Below are 18214 nucleotides of genomic sequence, written 5' to 3' on the forward strand. Positions count from 1 at the left end.
GGATGAAAACAAGAACATAAGAACACAAAGATTAATGGAATAATGTAAAGAATGGAAGAGATGAAGGAAATGAAAAGCTTATGTGATAGAAGTAGGGATGGCAAAGTGGGGCGGGCCATGCGGGTCGGTCCGCTGGTAAAAAACGTGGGGCGGACTGACCTTTTCAACCCGCTAACCCGCATTAGCTCGCCCCGCATTAGCCCGCAACCCGCGCGGGCCAACAGCGGGGCGGGGCGGGCTGACTCGCTAACCCGCAAGAAAAAAAAAATTGACACTTAGCAGTGGCAAGACAACGCAATTAAGTTTTCACAAAATTTCAAAGAAAGAAACACTACACAATCGCGTCGATAATGTTTATGTTTAATGTTTTTGAATTAATGTTTATGTTTATGTTTAATGTTTTGGAATTAGGTATTTTTAATGTTTTGGAAGTGGAAGAATAGTGATATTTGATATTTATCTTAAATGTTTAATGTTTTGATGTTTGACTATGTTTGAAAAGGAAGAAAAAGAATTTAGGTTTGATAGTAACAAATATATAGATTTAATTTGACAATTTTTTAAGAACAAAATATAAAAAAAAATATATTTTATTTTATTTTATTTTAAAAAAAAAGAATGCGGGCTGGCACGCAAACCCGCGGGCCAGCTCTTATGCGGGGCAGATTGAGAATTCTAGCCCGCAATAATTTTGCAGGGCGGGCCAACCCGACCCGCATTTTTGCGGGCCAAGCGCGGGGCGGGCTGGCCCGCTTTGCCACGCCTAAATAGAAAAGAGGTGAATCACGCCACTTGGAGTGTGGTTTTCCTCCAAGATAAGTATTTATGGTCGCCACTAGAGAGCTCTCAAACACTCAAGATGAGACCTAAATGCTAAGAGGACATAAGCCTCACTAACACCTCACACAATTTGTGCAGAGTAACTTTTCTCTTCAAATTCAACATCTAAAATACAATGGGTAGGCCTCCAATTTATAGGTGAAGGAGCCTTGGAAAACAAGTAAGAGGGGTAGGATGAGAAAAGGGAAAAAATGGACAACCTTAAATAACCTTACGCGAGGAATCGACTTGATTTGGCTAAAATAGGAACATGAATCTTGAATAAAACATTGCATTTATAAATAATAATAATAAAAAAGATTCACAAGATTATTCCAATTCCAACATCTATGTGCAATCTCTACTTCAGTGATTATCTTTCCCTCTCAATCTAAGTATTTAATATTATTATTATTATTATTTTTATTTTTATTTATTGTTAGGATTGTGATACGCCAAGATGTGCGATACATTGAGTGAGTATATCGACTCTCAATCTTGTGACACTAAAGAAAGATTAAATATTTTAGTATAAAATAAAATAATAAAAAATTTAAATTACGTTAAAAATAAGTGTAAAGATAGCATAAAGAAAATGATTACAAATTAACCAAGTTATTAAAATACATATTTACTACTTAAAGAGACAATATAATATCTTTCCTAGAAGGAAATAATATTGATAATCAAACCAATTATTTGACAATATATATCATTGTAATTCCTCTTCAAAGAAGAGAGTATGCTGCCTAGTTGCTTTTACTTTAGACGTGTATCCCTGGTTTCTGAGTTCCCTCTTAGCGCTCGTTACTTTCAACTTACTTCACTCGAGTCTCGCGGTTTGAGAGAGAGAGAGAGAGAGAGAATTTCAGGCGTAACGCACACTCCTCTTTTTCACCTTAACTACCCAAGTTGAAACTCGGAACCTCCAACTTCGCCGCCGTGTAATGACGGTATTCTCCGCCAAGCAGGTGTTCCCACTGGACTACGAGGCCGAAGTGTCGCAGCGTCTCCTCCATGCCTCGCACTCTGGCGATCTCCCCCTCGCCTTTCACTACATCGCCGATCCCTCCGTCGACGTCAACTTCGCCGGCGCCGTCACGTTGAAGACCTCCGTCACCAACCTCCTCCTCCTCCCGGAATCCCCCAGCCAAGTCCGCCTCGACTTCCAGGAATTCGTCTCGGACGTCACGCCGCTCTTCCTCGCTGTCCACGCTGCCAAGACCGACCTCGTCAGGAAGTTACTGGTAATGAACATTACGCTCATTCCGCGCGCTCTGAGATCCTGTTTTCTCATCTGTCTTTCTGTTTCAACTGTTTTATCGATTTTCTTTTTCTGCTCTTGTCTGATTCCGAGTGCTTCTATTATTATTCTGTTCTTCGATTTTTTAAAGCTTTAGACACTCCTAATTTTTGAAGAAAAAACGTGCAGATTCGTTAATTTTGAACTGTTGTCATTTTCTTCAATGTTTCGAATAATCGCTCGTTGTCCTAAATGTTTAGGACAAAAAGATTCAGTCTCGTTGGTTTTGAACTGTTTAATTTGAGTACAGAAGCTGCGAACGGCTGTTTTCATTCAACCGTTAATTTTAACTTAGAGATTGATTACTGAGAGTGACGTTGTTATTGGGGATGTCTTATTGTTTCAACTTACACAAAATTGATTTTCGAGTTCAAAAATAAAAAACCAAACATCTTTCCCTATGTTATTCTAATTACTAACTACTTTTTTCGAAAAATAGGTAACTGGTCCTGACGCTGTTCATCTTTTGGTTTTTTAAAACGATAATGAATTTCATCTCGGGGGAGAAGAAAAAGTAGTATTAATAAAGTGACGTTGATTTTGAATTTTGAAACCCTTTCGCCCTTATGTTGACGAAATTTCGTGGTTGGTCCCCACTTCACTTTTCTCCGTCGTTGTCGCTGTATACACATCTATTTCTATCATTTTCCCCTTTTCATTCTTTCTAAATCTAGAGAGAGACAGGGAAATACCTGAGTTTCAAAACGATTAAGAGTTTTGGGGTTTCTGAAACGACAATGCAAATATGAATATAGCGATCCAAAGGAGGCTTTCGAAACATTTTAAGCTTGAGATGAAGTAACACGTTTCAATTTCATCCGGAGAAAAATATCTCACTCGGTCAATCATTTTTCCGTGGTTAAGAAAAATTTACTGTTACAAAATATTGACGATCCCCTACTTTTTTTATAAAATATTTTCCATCTAATTATGACGATATAACTTTTTTTTTTATAAAATATTTTCCATCTAATTATGACGACATAGCAAATTGAGAGTGTTAGACGAGGACATATTTATTTTCAAATTTTTTTGGGTAGAAAACTTGTCTTGCACCCTTGTGTGAAATTGCAATTTACGTATGATACTTCCCTCCTTCTTGAAGCCCACAAATAGAAAATATTTTTTGTTGCCTTCCCTTTTTTTTCATTTGATTGATTTTGTTCACATTTATCTTCTTTTCCACTCTGAGTTGACAAGCTGTGTCGCATTATCTTTTGTTCTTCGTTTATGTTTCTGTGTAGATTTAATCTTTTGAGCTAATAATTCAAAATAGGATTAGTCAGTTACTACAAAAAGTGTATAGAAGACACTTGTAATGAACTTACAAAATTTAACGGCAGACGAGGATTGTATTAAGACAAGTGCAGTAGCAATACAATCAATATTCTGACTTGACGGAACAAAGAAGTCTAACAAAGGGAAAGAGAAGTTCTTAGAAAGAGAAGAGGGACAAGGAGTGGAAGATGCTGTCTACATTAACGATTTCCTTTTGATATGATTACTCTTCCTTAGCAAAATAGGCTGCATTCTTTACCTCATTTTCCTTATCATTCGGATCTAATGACATTTTTCCATCTTACCGAGTCACTAATTCTGAATTGCATGACATTACCTTCCCCATCAAGAGTGACCTTGTCCCCAAGGTCAAATGCAGGATAGACCTCCTAAAAAAAGATTCCTAAGTATGTTGATCAGAACCAGTCCATTGTATAAGGACTTGAACTTCCAAAGAGTCACAAAGTTCCACCTTACTTTCATCCAAGATGGAAAGAGGAGTGATCATTGAATGGTTGTTAGAATCCAACATGGAAAGGGAACATACTGAGGCAAAGAGAACCAATACACCTCTTTAAGAGTGAAACATGGAACATAGGATGAATGCATGCATCATTAGGTAACAAAAGCTTATAAGCAACAATGCCAATGTGCTGAACAATGCGAAAAGGACCAAAATAACACATCCCAAGTTCCCATTCTTCTTAAGATGAACAAAGTGCTGATAATATTGTTGTAACTTAACAAAAACCTAATCATTGACGCAATCCACTTTTGTGCAATTGCAATATGTAAGGTGCTTCATGTGTGCTTGGCCTGAGAAAGGTGGATGCTTAGTTAAGCTAGGATGGAATCATGACGAAGAAGATGTTCTGCTACATCCAAAGGAGTGTCGGTAGGTCATGAATATGAAATAATAGAGGGTGGATCATGAACATACACAATTTTGAAGGGAGTCATGTGTAAGAACTGAACCCAAAGCTTTGGAGAGTCTTGAACAAAACATTGAAGATACATCTCAAGACATCTATCAAGCACCTCAGATTCACCATCACTTTAGGGGTGATAAGTTGAATACATCTGCAAAGAAGTGCCCTGAGAACAAGTGCTGCCAAAAAGAGCTAGTAAAAACACGATCACGGTCACTTTAGGAATACCTTGCAACTTGACCATCGTATGCACAAAAGCTTCAAAACTATCATACTTCTATAATTAGCCTTCAATGGAGTAAAATGAGCAAACTTAGAAAGGCGCTCAACAACCGCCATAATATCAGAGAAGCGATGTGCAAGGGGAAGAACGATAAGGAAGTCCATTGCAACATCTTCTCAAATGGCAGTAGGAATAAGCAAAGAACTAAGCAGTTGAAACGTTTTAGCATGCTGACAAATGGAACAACTCTGAACAAAAGATTTAATATATCTTTCACTTGGGAAATAATGACATCTACAAATGAAGACCGAGGCATTGAGAAGGCCAGATAACAAGAGCGAGAAAGGGAATTCGCTACATGATTAGTCGTACCTAAATGATATTCAATGGTGCAACGATAATCTATTAGTTTTGGAAACTATGCTTGTTGGTTTGGGGTTTGCACAACTTGGTCAGTAAGGTGCTTAAGGCTTTGCTGATTTGATTGAATGATAAATGAGTGACCCAACAAGTAATGGCAAAACTTAGCCACAACCTCTACGATAGCATAAAGCTCACGAGCTTATGTAGATTGAGCTTGCATGTGTAGATAATTTTTGAGAGAAAAAAGCAATCGCATGACCAAATTGGCTGAGGATCGCTCTAATCCCCAACCCCAAACTGTATATTTCTATAATAAAAGGTTTCGTAAAATCTGGGAGGCAAGGACTGAAGCTTGAGTAATGGCTACTTTTAAGGCAACGAAAGCTTCAAAAGTTCAATGAAACACATCTTTTTGCAAAAGTTGCGTTAAGGGAGCAACCGTGGATGCATAATGACGAACAAACTATTCACAGTAGCCCGTAAGACCTAGAAACCCACATAATTGAGTGTGGAATACAGGAGAAACACAAGAAGGGAAGGTTGAATTGTGTTTCAAAATATATTTAAAACTTTTGCATAAAGTATTGTCTGATACAAGGTAGTCAGATGATGGTTTATATGATAGACGATCTGTTAGTGAGTTTTTGAAATTCTTTTTCGCAGATGCTCTCCTTTAATTAACACATAAAAAATAACATGCAATGTAACAAATTAGAGGAGGAAAGATTACTCAATATTTTTATACTAGTTTGTGTGATACCGCGGACTATGTCTAGTTCTTGACCAAGTAGTCAAGTTCCACTAGGCAGACTACTACCGTGAAGTACAAATGAGTATTCTTTCAGATCATAGCCACTCTTGGCTAACCCCATACAAGTATTATTTCAGAACGTAGCCACTCCTGGTTAACTCGTAAAGTATTCTTTGACACTTAGCCACTCCTAGCTAAAAATCCCGAGTATATTTCAACAACAAGCTACTCTTGCTTTAACACGAGTATTCTTGGCTTAAAACAAAAGAAAAATGTCTTTATGATCAATAGACTACAAGTTTCTCTCATTAGAGAGGGGTTGCGGCTTTCGACGTTTACAAGATTAAGCATTTTCTACTAGTTTGCTAAAGGTTGAATACAAACTGTATTCTTACAAATCTTTTTGGGTGCATAAAATTCCATTTTGGATCTAGTGACATCTTTCCATCTTACTGAGTCATTAATTCTAAATTGCACATGACAATACTGTTGGAGTTGTGTTTGAAATTCCTGATATTATTTTCCTACCCATTGAATAGAAGTGTTGAAAGAAATATTTGTAGAGTTGTCGAGGATTATATTATCAAAGAAATAATTCATTTTTATAATTTTTTGAAATTTAAACAATTATATAATCAAACATACACGAAAAGGTTGATTTGTTTTTCTTCAATGACAGAGTGTGGGAGCTGATGTAAATCAGAAACTCTTCAGAGGCTTTGCAACTACTGCAGCGGTGAGGGAAGGTCACTGTAAAATTCTTGAGATGATACTTAAAGCAGGGGCATCGCAACCAGCATGTGAAGAAGCTCTTATAGAGGCAAGTTTCCATGGCCACGCAGGGTGTGTAGAATTGCTTATGAGCTCTGATTTGATCCGCCCTCAGGTTGCTATACATGCTCTTGTGACCGCAAGCTGCAGGGGTTTTGTAGACGTGGTTGAGACGCTCATAAAGGTGCGCGCTATACTCTGCTGCAACATAGTTTTAGAGAATATAGATATAGCTTAGTCCTATATAGCATTTGCAATAATTTGATCAGGTACTATACAAAGCATTGAGATAGGACATGTGGAGCTACATTTGTAGCCCCAGCCATGAGGTTCTCTTAAACTGAAAGGTCCTTGACTTTTATCAAGGACATTAGTTGTCAAGTATGATTGCTGGTAAACTCTTAAGCATGGTACTCCCAAGTCATTCCATATCTGTATCGAGTATGTATCAGTATCCTAGACTCACCGGGTACTTGGGATACATAACAAAAATATTTTACAAAAGGAATCTAATACTTAATTGAGTACATATGCATGAGTACTTCTTTGGAAACGGGTTGGACACCCAAATCTATAAATAAAAGTTTGAAAGTGGTAGAGAAAAACTTGACCAATTTGTGAAAATTAGAATACATGTTCATTTATTCTTTCTATTCAGAGAGTAGCCTTAATCTTAAAAAGTTCAAGATTTAGTTCTTATACGCACAAATAATTGTCCTCCCATTAAGTGATGAAGAGAGTACAAAATATTTGGGATGTTATAAAAGATGAATGAGATTGAGTTGAATTGAAGTTATTATTTTTTATCTTAACTAACAAAAAGAAATGGAGATTGAAATTGTTAAAAGTGTGAGATCATATTCATGTTTAAGTCGTAGAGCCTCACATTATAGTTATGTTTAGGTCTTATAATACTTTTTGTTAAAAAATATATATAATACTTTTTGTTAAAAAATATGTATAATACTTTTTGTTAATATATATATATATATTCTACTTTTTTTTTATCATGAGATATTCTTTTATTATGTTAAAGAATGTAATTTAAATTTAAATTATGTTTCTTTATGCTTTTATCATTTAGAACACTTAATCATATTTATATTGTGCTCTCCATGTGTCCAACTTGTTTTCTTATGATAATGAAAAAAGTATTATAATAATTATTAAATAAAGTATTATTAAAATTTATATTAATAAAAAATGTGTACATAAAAATATTATAACAATAAATTTTTTATTTTTATTTTTAATAATATTATTGCGAGTAATCTTTTTATCATGAGTAGTTAATTGAGTTTAAAAGAAAAAATTAATTAAAGTTAGAGGTGAATTTTGTGTAGACAGAGAAAGTGGTTACAAAAGAGAGTATAGAAGTATATATGTAAATATATATTTATATGTTTATAAAAATATTATGTTTACCTGTACACTAATTTTTTTGAAAATATGAAACCTGTATCCGGTAGTCCATGGAACTAGTACATAATTTGGATGTTATTTGCTACAATCTGATAATGTTTCTCTCTCCTGCTCTCTCTACATTAAGAAAATTTTCATGTCATGTTTGTTAGTTTTTCTTAAAACTTCGTTAAACATTTTTCACTTGTCTTTTCCTTTGGAAAGACGAAACTTCTAGTATGAATTTTCTTCCTGGAGTTCATCTTACTTGATTCCCACTGAATATTCCGGATCAAGTGTCATCTTAGCACTTAGCTGCTAGTCTCAAGGGAGTCTTATTAGACTTATGTTTATACTCAATTTTTTACTTGTATTTTTTACTTGTAGTTTATGAATATGCTAAACTTGGGATTTTTCTTTTCTTTTCCAATGGCAGTGTGGTGTGGATGTGAGTGCAACAGACCGGGTACTTTTACAGTCACTTAAGCCTTCTCTGCACACAAATGTGGATTGTACAGCGCTCGTTGCAGCTGTAATTCATAGACAGGTCCCTGTAGTTGATTTGCTACTGCAGGTAATCATATTGCCCCTTTAAAAACTTTGGTTATTGCTACAATTTGGTTTGGTGCGTGAGAATATTCATATATATGCTAAGTCCTACTTCTTGTTGCAATCAATATTCCCTTGTTTCTGAGATTTGCCTTTTGTGAAGAACTATTGTCTGTTACTTTCTATTAACTTACATTTTATCCAAAATAATTTCCATGAATGTATATGAATTAAGAAGCCATGTGACTTTATGGCACGACATACCTCATTTGTTAACACTGTAGATTATGTTCATAACTCGTGCAAAGGTAGCAGCCTCTTTCAAAGTAAATAAGGTTGTTATGGTTAAACTTTTTAGTATTTGATTGGTTTATCCTGGTGATCGTGACATAATTGGACTTTTCTTTTCACTTTCAAGATTTTATTGTTAATGAAATGAGCCTCACTAGGATTCTTACAATACAGAATGGTGCTAGGATAGACCTCAAAGTGAGACTTGGAGCATGGTCATGGGACACTTCCTCTGGTGAGGAGCTTCGTGTGGGTGCTGGCCTAGGAGAACCTTATGGAATCACCTGGTGTGCAGTTGAGTATTTTGAAAGAAGTGGTTCTATACTACGGAAGCTCCTGCAGCATGTTTCCTCCGAACCTCATTGTGGAAGAACCCTTCTACACCATGCCATACTCTGTGGCAATGTTGAGGCTGTTAAGGTGCTCTTAGAATGTGGTGCAGATGTCGAATCCCCTGTTAAAACAACCAGCAAGACTCAGTTCCTTCCTATACACATGGCGTCCCGTCTAGGCTTACCCACAGCTATTCAATGTCTTATTGATTTTGGTTGTGATTTGAGCTCCAGAACAGACTCTGGTGACACAGCTTTGATGATCTGTGCAAAATATAAGCAAGATGAGTGTCTCAAAGTACTAACAAGGGCTGGTGCTGATTTTGGCTTGGTGAATATTGCTGGTCAATCTGCAAGTTCAATCGCCGAGTCAAACAAGTGGTCACTTGGTTTTCAACAAGCAGTGTTGGATACAATCAAAAGCAGCAAGATACCTAAATCGAGCAATACTTCCACTTTCTCACCTTTAATATTTGTAGCTCAAGCTGGAGATACTGAAGCATTGAAAATTGTAGTTGAATCTGGAGAATTTGATCTTGACTATCAAGATGATAGTGGTTTCTCTGCAGTTATGCACGCTGCTTCAAAGGGGGACGTAGATTCTTTTCGATTGCTGGTATATGCTGGATCTGATGTGAAATTGTGCAATAAATCTGGTGAAACAGCAATAGCCCTATCTGAAATGAATCAGAATTGTGATCTAATCGAAAAGGTCATGCTTGAATATGAGCTTGAAAAGGGCAATATCAATGCTTCTGGATTCTACGCATTACATCGCGCAGCTCGTCGCGGTGACTTGGATGCCGTCATATTGCTCACCAGCAAAGGTTATGATGTCAATGCCCCCGATGGGGAGCACTTTAGTCCACTCATGCTATCAGCAAGGGAAGGCCATGCGTCCATTTGCGAGCTTCTAATCTCATGTGGTGCTCATTGTAATGCTAAAAATGCTCGAGGGGAAACTGCACTTTCTATAGCAAGGAAATTCGCAGGAGGTAAAAACGATGCAGAGGATGTTATACTCGATGAACTTGCTCGTAAATTGGTATTAGGTGGTTCCTGTGTTCTGAAGCATACCAAAAGTGGGAAGGGTTCTCCCCATGGGAAACAAATGCGGATGTTGGGATCTGGTGGTGTGCTGTGTTGGGGAAAATCAAGCCGGAGAAATGTGATTTGCTGTGAGGCAGAGTTAGGAGGAAGCTCAACATTACGTAGAAATAGGTACAAGAAAGGTGATGCAGATGAAGCTGGAATGTTTAGGATCCTTACTGACAAGAACAGGGAAGTGCATTTTGTATGTGATGGAGGGTTAGAAGGCGCTGAGCTTTGGGTGAGGGGTATTAAACTTGTAACCAAAGAGGCTAATCTTCACAAGCAGAAATCAGTGTAAGTAGAGGAGAGTATTTAGTGTCCATATGGTAGGATGTAGAGGTGTTTTGGAGTAGTACTTCATGACCACTTTAGCTGCTTTTTATTGTAAAGATTTTGATCTCAACGCTTGTACATCCTCTTTTTTTAAAGGAAGCCCAGTTGCGTCTAGTTCCATGGCAAGCACTTCATTTTCACAAAAACCAAATAATACTCACTCTTAACAATTATAATAGTATAATAAATAAATGAATAATATAATAATATAAATGAATAATTCATCAGTTAAATGATTTTACCATTTAGTTATATGATTAAATAAGATTATCAATATATGGTTACTCTCACATTGATAGCAAAATGTCTTATTCCACTTTTGGTTTTGTTTTTTGATAAAGATTTACAGAGAAGAACACCAGAAAATGAAAACTTTTAGAAAAACTAACACGTTTTTTTTTTTTTTTTTTATAAAACCAGTTTGAGTAAATAATAAAATTGGTCTAGGAAAGATAAGTGGATTGTTTTACGAGTCCCTTATTAAAACTTTATATAAATGGATGATTAAAAAAAATCATCTACTTGCATATAAGACTTTTTATATTGAACATAATTTTTTTATGGATGAAATATCCATACAACAATTATATGTAAGTAGATAATTTTTCAAGGAACAAGTTCATATTTACAATAAGTAGATCATCATTTACTAACCAAATTAGATATTTATAGAAAATATTTATAAGCATTTTAATTTATAGAAAAAAAGTTATTATATCTTTTTTTTTTCTTTTAAGTGTTTTTATTAAATCTAAACACGTACTTAGTTTTGATTCACTTTATAACTAAAACTTCATATGTTCAAAGGTTCACCCAAGAAAAACTCATGCCTTTTGAAAATAATAACATTATTGGGGTCTCAATTTGAACCTTTGAAGATTTTTGCTTTGTTCTCTCTCTTTTGAAGAGATTTGGTGTGGCTAGGGTTTGTGTGAGTAACTGTTCATTCTCCAACTTGGTGGTGGTGTAGGGGTTGTGGATGCTGGTCGGCGGCGGTGCGATAGTCTGCCAAGACGCTGGTGGTAGCGCGATGACTGTCTACGTTTGCATACAAGGTTTCTTTTCTTAAATATTTTTCTTTATAAAGGTGTTTCTTCTTGGAACTTCTATTGTACACAAAAAGTATCCCACCTTTTTCATGTAGCCACTTCTAATTTTTGGTAAAGTCAAGATTTTTATAAAAGTTTGTGGTAAAGTCAAGATTTTTATTAAAATTTGTGGTAAAGTCAAGACTTTTATCAAAATTTGTGGTATACTCAAGATTTGGTGTTGTGGTGGTACAGTTGTACACGGGTGGTGTGGTGAGTAGTGACTTTTGGAATGACGGAGGGTTCTAAGGGTTTCCTTATCCCATTGACTTGTTTGAAGGATTGTGAAATATCTCTTGCGAAGACGGTATATGATAAGCCTGGCCAAAGGAAAACTTTTGCTCAGGCTTTGGGAATTACATGTGATATTCCTTTGTCCGAATTACCCACTCCTTGTATTAAGGGAGACATGATTGTGGTCCGAATAGTTGAGGCATATTTTGGCTGGACTTGAGGATTGCAAGACCCATCTTAATGGTCGAGTTATTCTTTCTAAGGGAGATAAACCCCTTACACACTTGATTTAACTAAAAAAATTACAGCCGGTGGAAGGCTCTTGGACCGTGGAAAGCAATTCCTCACGGGAAGGGTTTCTATGAGTTTGAGTTCGCTTCCTTAGAAGACATGCGATGGGCCCTCAAGATGGGTTCCTTGAAGTTATCTCCGGGTTTCTTGAGACTGTTTGCCTGGACAAAAGACTTTGTTTCAGCTACTATGAAAAGTACCAAAACTCAGGCCTGGGTTCGACTATATAGGTTGCCTTTGGAGTATTAGAGATCAAGGGCGATTTTTTCAATCATCAAAGGTCTTGATACTCTTTTGTCTTTGGATGAGAATACTATGAGAAAAAAGAGGGGTATGTTTGCTAGAGTGTTGATGGATATTGATATGTTGTCCCCTATTCCCGATCACCTCTTGGTTGAACGTTCAACTACAGTTTTGTGGTGGGTGTGGAATATGAATGGTTACCTCATTTTTTCTCTCATTGTAAGATGATAGGGCATGAGCTTGCTCAGTGTGGGGTCATACATGATCAAGGTCGTGTTCCTAAGCTTCAAAAAAAATCTTCTCAGAAGATAGTTTCTGATGAACCGGATAAGGGGAAGATTGTGGTTCCTAAACAACGTCAAGAATATCGGAAGAAAGATCCGCAACCGAACCTCGTGGAAGGCCCCACAGATAATTCAAACTTTGTTGTTCCTGTTGAGGCTAATGCAGGGTCACCCTTGGGTCACCTTGCTTTTGACAAACCACGAGGACTGGAGGATGATTTTGCTGATATGCCTCCTCTTGAGGATGCTTCAGATCATAAATCCAGGAAAGGGTTATCCACTCATACTTTGGATTTTCCAGAACAAGGAATGCTACCTGTTGTTATGCAAGGAAAGGGCTCAGAGTCTCATGCTCCTATTGGGGATCTTCATGTGGAGGTTTCACCTCCTGTGGGGGATCCATCTCTTCAGAGAACTACTTCACCTGTAGTTTCTACAACACCATTCACTACTCATATGAATGGTCATCACATGTCTGCAATTATGATTGTACCATCCCCTTCATTAGTCCTACAAAATCAATTTTCCTCTCTCGAGGGTTTGGAAACTACAGATGTGGGAGGTGATCCTTATATTAGTACGTCTACTGCCATTGTTGAATTTAATTATGACCATATCACTGTTGAAAATCATATTGGATCAAAATTTTGGATTGATCCTAATGAGATGGAGGAGGATGCCAGTGATACTGGGGAGGAGATAGTTCGTACTAAAAGAAAACTCGGGAGACCACCTAAGGGGACTGGTAAAGCTAGAAAAACTGCTAAGATAGTTCTCACCATAACGTCGCAATGAAAGTCTCTTCTTTTTTTCTGGAATGTTAGAGGATTGGAAAACCACAAAACTGTGGAGATGTTGCTTACTTTACTTAAACTACATAAACCCTTTATGGTTTTTCTTGCTGAACCAATGGTGTCGTACACTGATGCTTTTGAAGTCCTTTTCAAATATGTTAATATGCATTTGGTGGCTACGTCTCCTATTGTTAATAAGTCTGCAAAGCTTTGGTGTTTGTCGGTCCCTAATCTAGCCTAAAATTTCTTGGTAAATGACCAGTTTATTTATGTATCTTTCCATCTGCATGATAAATGTTTTAGCTTTATAGAAGTTTATGGTGCTAACACATACTTGACTAGACGGTTTTTGTGGAGGGATCTTGGTTCCTTCATAGGGACTTGGTGTATTTTGGGAGATTTTAATGTTGTGCTATCGACGGATGAATGTAAAGGGGGGTGGCTCCTAATCAGGTTTCTTGTAATGATTTCCTTGATTGGATTAATACTAATGATCTTGCTTGTAGGCCTTTTACTGGATCTGGTTATACTTGGTGTAATGGAAGAAGAGGGTTGCATAAAATTCATAGAAGACTGGATAGGGCTTTATGTAATGAAGTATGTATGGATGAATGGGATTCATGTTCTTATCAGGTTCTTGTTAGGAATTGTTCTGATCATTCCCCTATTCTTGCTAGTTTTGTCAATAATTCTTTGAAGAAGGTTAGCAATTTTCGTTTCTTTTCTATGTGGCTTCAGGACAGTTCATGTCTGAAGCTTATTCATGAATCTTGGAATAATAAGGTTGTTGGGTGTCCTATGTTTATTTTGCAACATAAGTTAAAAATGTTGAAAATTGAGCTTCGTGATTGGAATAAAAACTCTTTTGGTAATGTTCACAATGCAATTATTCTTAAGCAGGGCCTCCTCCTTGGTATTCAACAAAATTTAGAGACTGCTAGTATGTCTGATATTGATGGGCTTCTTTGTCAAGAAAAGATAACTAATGAGGAGCTTGATCATGCTCTTCATTGTCAATATTTGTTTTGGAAAGAAAGAGCTAAGATGCTTTGCTTTAAAGATGGGGATAGAAATACTTCTTTTTTCCATGCTGTGGTTAAAAGGCAAAATAATTCTGGTGGGATAATGTGGTTATTGAGGATCCTAAAATCATTGAGGAACATATTTTGGACTTTTATAAAACTCTTTATGCTGAGTCTATTTCTCATGCTCAGGATACAGGTAATATGGAAGATTTTATTGGTACTTATGTTCCTAATCTGGTTTCCTCTGAGGAGAATATGATGTTGATGAAATGTCCTGATTTTTTGGAAATCAAGAATGTTGTTTTTAACCTTAATGGTAATAGTGCTCCTAGTCTTGATGGTTTTAGTGGTATTTTCTATCATTCTTGTTGGGAGATTATTGGGACAAATGTTTGCAATGCTGTTCAACAGTTTTTTAAGCAAAGCTGGGTTCTCCCTGGAATGAATAGTAATATGGTATCTCTTATTCCTAAGTTCCAGGGTGCTAAATCCATCAAAGATTATAGGCCAATAGCCATTGCTAATTTTAAGTTTAAGATTATTTCCAAGATTTTGGAAGATCGACTTGCGCTTATGGTTGCCAGAATAACTTCTCCTAATCAGTATGGGTTTGTGCAGGGGAGACAAATTCAGGATTGTATTGGTATTGCTTCAGAGGCTATTAACATGCTCTCTAAAATGGTTTGAGGAGGTAATGTGGCATACAAAGTTGATATTCATAAAGCCTTTGATACTCTGAGTAGGAAGTTTTTATTATTAGTTTTGACACGCTTTGGTTTTCACCCCTCGTTTGTCGGTTGGATTAGTACTATTGTCCGGTCTGCTATGCAATCAGAATAAATGGCAGTCTGGTGGGTTTTTTTCCTTGTAGTAGAGGGGTTAGACAAAGTGATCCTTTGTCTCCTCTACTTTTCTATCTTGTAGAGGAAGATCTCAGTAGAGGTCTTTCTAAGCTTGTGAATGATAAGAAGATTTTACATATGGCTGGTCCGCAAGGTTTTCTCACTCCCTCCCATGTTTTGTATGTTGATGACATTTTTGTTTTCTGTAGGACGGATAATAAGTCTCTTAGAAATCTGAGTACTTTTCTTAAAACATATGGTGATTTCTCGGGTCAATATGTAACAATTCTAAGAGTAGTTTTTTCACCATGGATATTTCTGCAAGATTTGTCACCAAAATTCAACGTATTCTTTCTCGTAGCCATGATTGTTTGCCTTTCAATTATTTAGGAGTGCCTATCTTTGTTGGTGCTCCAAAGAGTCGTTTTCTGCAACCCTTGGGGGATAAAGTCAAATTAAAGCTAGCATCTTGGAAATGTAAATCTCTTAGCATGATGGGTCAGATTCAGTTGGTCAATACGGTGATTAAGGGAATTCTAGCATATAGCTTTAATTTGTATAAATGGCCTATTTCTCTTCTTAAGCAAGTTGAGCAGTGGTGTCAAAATTTTATATGGACTGGAGATATTCTGAAGAAAGGCATAACTACTGTTAATTGGGCTACGATTTGTTCTCCCCTTGAGAATGGAGGTTTGAAGATTATTAACCCTCACCATGAAAATAATGCATATCTTCTTAAGCTTGCTTGGAACTTTGCTTATAGCAACATGTCTTGGTCTTTTCTCTTGAAAGCCAGGGTTCTTAAATCAAAATACGAGTTTAAAATGGCTTATAGATCCTCATATTTTTGGCCTGGAATTAAGCAGTTTTATTCTACTATAATTGATTATACTTCTTGGACTGTTTGTACAGGTTCTTTTATTAATTTCTGGAATGATAAATGGTGTTCTACTACTCCTTTAGCACATATTGCAAGTTTATCTGATGGTATTAGCATTCCGGATACAGTTTCTCAGTTTTTGACAAGTCGTGATTGGAATATTCCGTTGTCTTTACAGCAGATGCCTCATCTTTTTATTCATATACTGGTTAGGGCAGATCAGAATGTTCCTAACTAAGTTCTAGATGTGTCTGGTCGGTTCACTCTTAAATCGGCTAGGACTTTTTTCTTGGAACTAGGAGTTCCCTGTGGTTGGGGTAAATTTATTTGGTCTTCAGATATCCCACCTTCCAAAACTCTTGTCCTTTGGAAATTTTTTCATGGGCAGTTTCGTACAAATCAGCATATTCAAAATAAAGGTCTCCATATTTGTTCTATGTGTACACTTTGTGAAAAATATGAGGAATCTATTCATCATTTATTTTTTGAATGCCCTAATGCTTTGTATATTTGGAGTTGGGTTCGACAGATTTTTCCTACTTCTCATTTCTCTAATAAGGATGATCTTCTTCTTTTATTAAGAGTGATGGTAGTCCTTTGGTTAAATTGATTAAGTTTGTTGTGATAACTTTTTCTATTTTGATGCTATGACGTATGGGGAATTATGTTTGTTTTCAGGATAAGATTGAGGTTTCTAAGGTTATTTCAGTTATTAAAGATTTAACTTGTCTGGTGGGAAAGTCGTCTAAAGTTTCAATGAAGAATGATATGATGGATTTCATTGTGATTAAGTATTTTGGTATTAATACTCGTATTGGTAAAGTTCTTCGTCCTCTTCCTATTAGATGGAAGTTTCCTTCACCAGATTGGGTTAAAATTAACACTAATGGGGCTGCTAGGGGTTATCCAGGTTTTGCCACTTGTGGAGGTATTTTCCGTGGGAGTATGGGGGAGTTTATTGGAGCTTTCTTTGCGTTTCTTGACGTTCAGACTGCATTGGTTGCTGAATTTTATGGAGTTATATATGCTTTGGAGGAAGCTCAAAAGTTGGGACTTACTAATGTCTGGCTAGAATGTGACTTTGCCTTGGTTTGAGTTGCATTTTCTGCTAGGACAAATGTTCCTTGGATGCTTCGTAATCGATGGAATACTTGTCTTAATTACTATGGAAAAATCAGGTTTAGGGTTACTCATATTTTTCGTGAAAGGAATGTGTGTGCTGATAAGTTGGCTAATTTAGGATTTATTCATAGAAAATCCTTTCATTGGTATAATAGGCTTCCATCTAGTCTGTTCTTAGAATTCTTTATTAATAGGTATAGTCTACCTATGTATCATTTTTGTTAACATATGAGTTTTGGTCTAGTCCCCCATATTTTTGTATTTATTTTTAATAATAATTTTTTTGTGTGATGGCAAATGATTGTTGTTAGTTAAGGTGTCAGCCTAACTGAGATGTCAAGTAGCATGATGATGCCTAACATGAAAGTTTTTTATAAAAATAAAAATAAAAAAAACTTGATGAGTTCATATCAACAACATATTTTGAAATTTCAGACTTTTTAATTTCTAATAATTTGAATTTAGTTTTGTGCTTTTTTAAGCCTTGTATTTGTTTTTTTTATAAAATATTTGTAGTATGAGACTTTTTATACATTAGTTTATTTAATGAGTGAATCTATGCTTCTTTTTAGCCTTGTATTTGTTTTTCTTAATAAATATGTGTAGTTAGAGACTTCTTATAAATTAGTTTATCTAATGAGTGAATCTTCAGTATTAGGTCTATGGTATAAAATACATTTTATGAACTGTTGTACTTATAAGATATATTTGGAAGCTTTTGTGAGAGGGAAGACTCACTTTATTAGGAAAAGTACTAGTGGCACTTTTCACCTTCTTGACTTTAGTTTACTTGCAAGAAGCAAGCTTATGTTTTTGACTCACTACAAGTTTTTGGGATTTGATGTTGACTAAATCTTTTTTTCATCTTTTTAATTTGTTTCAATTTCAAGGAAATCACTTAATTTAACTACACTAGTTAAAATCTCATTTTCCCATGAAACTAGTTGGAACGTTGCAATTAAAAATGATTAAATGA

General features: G+C 36.0%; 1 protein-coding gene across 1 annotated transcript; it reads left to right on the plus strand.

The window, feature by feature from the left end:
• Positions 1 to 1538: 1538 nt before the first annotated feature.
• LOC137813718 (uncharacterized) lies at positions 1539 to 10549 on the plus strand. Its single transcript, XM_068616124.1, has 4 exons — positions 1539 to 2066; positions 6346 to 6621; positions 8275 to 8412; positions 8853 to 10549. The coding sequence occupies exons 1-4, from the start codon at positions 1767 to 1769 to the stop codon at positions 10398 to 10400; spliced, it is 2262 nt and encodes a 753-aa protein (XP_068472225.1). The 5' UTR covers positions 1539 to 1766; the 3' UTR covers positions 10401 to 10549.
• Positions 10550 to 18214: the final 7665 nt, after the last annotated feature.

The sequence above is a fragment of the Phaseolus vulgaris genome, chromosome 1 (genome assembly GCF_000499845.2).
Source record: "Phaseolus vulgaris cultivar G19833 chromosome 1, P. vulgaris v2.0, whole genome shotgun sequence".
Taxonomy (NCBI): domain Eukaryota; kingdom Viridiplantae; phylum Streptophyta; class Magnoliopsida; order Fabales; family Fabaceae; genus Phaseolus; species Phaseolus vulgaris.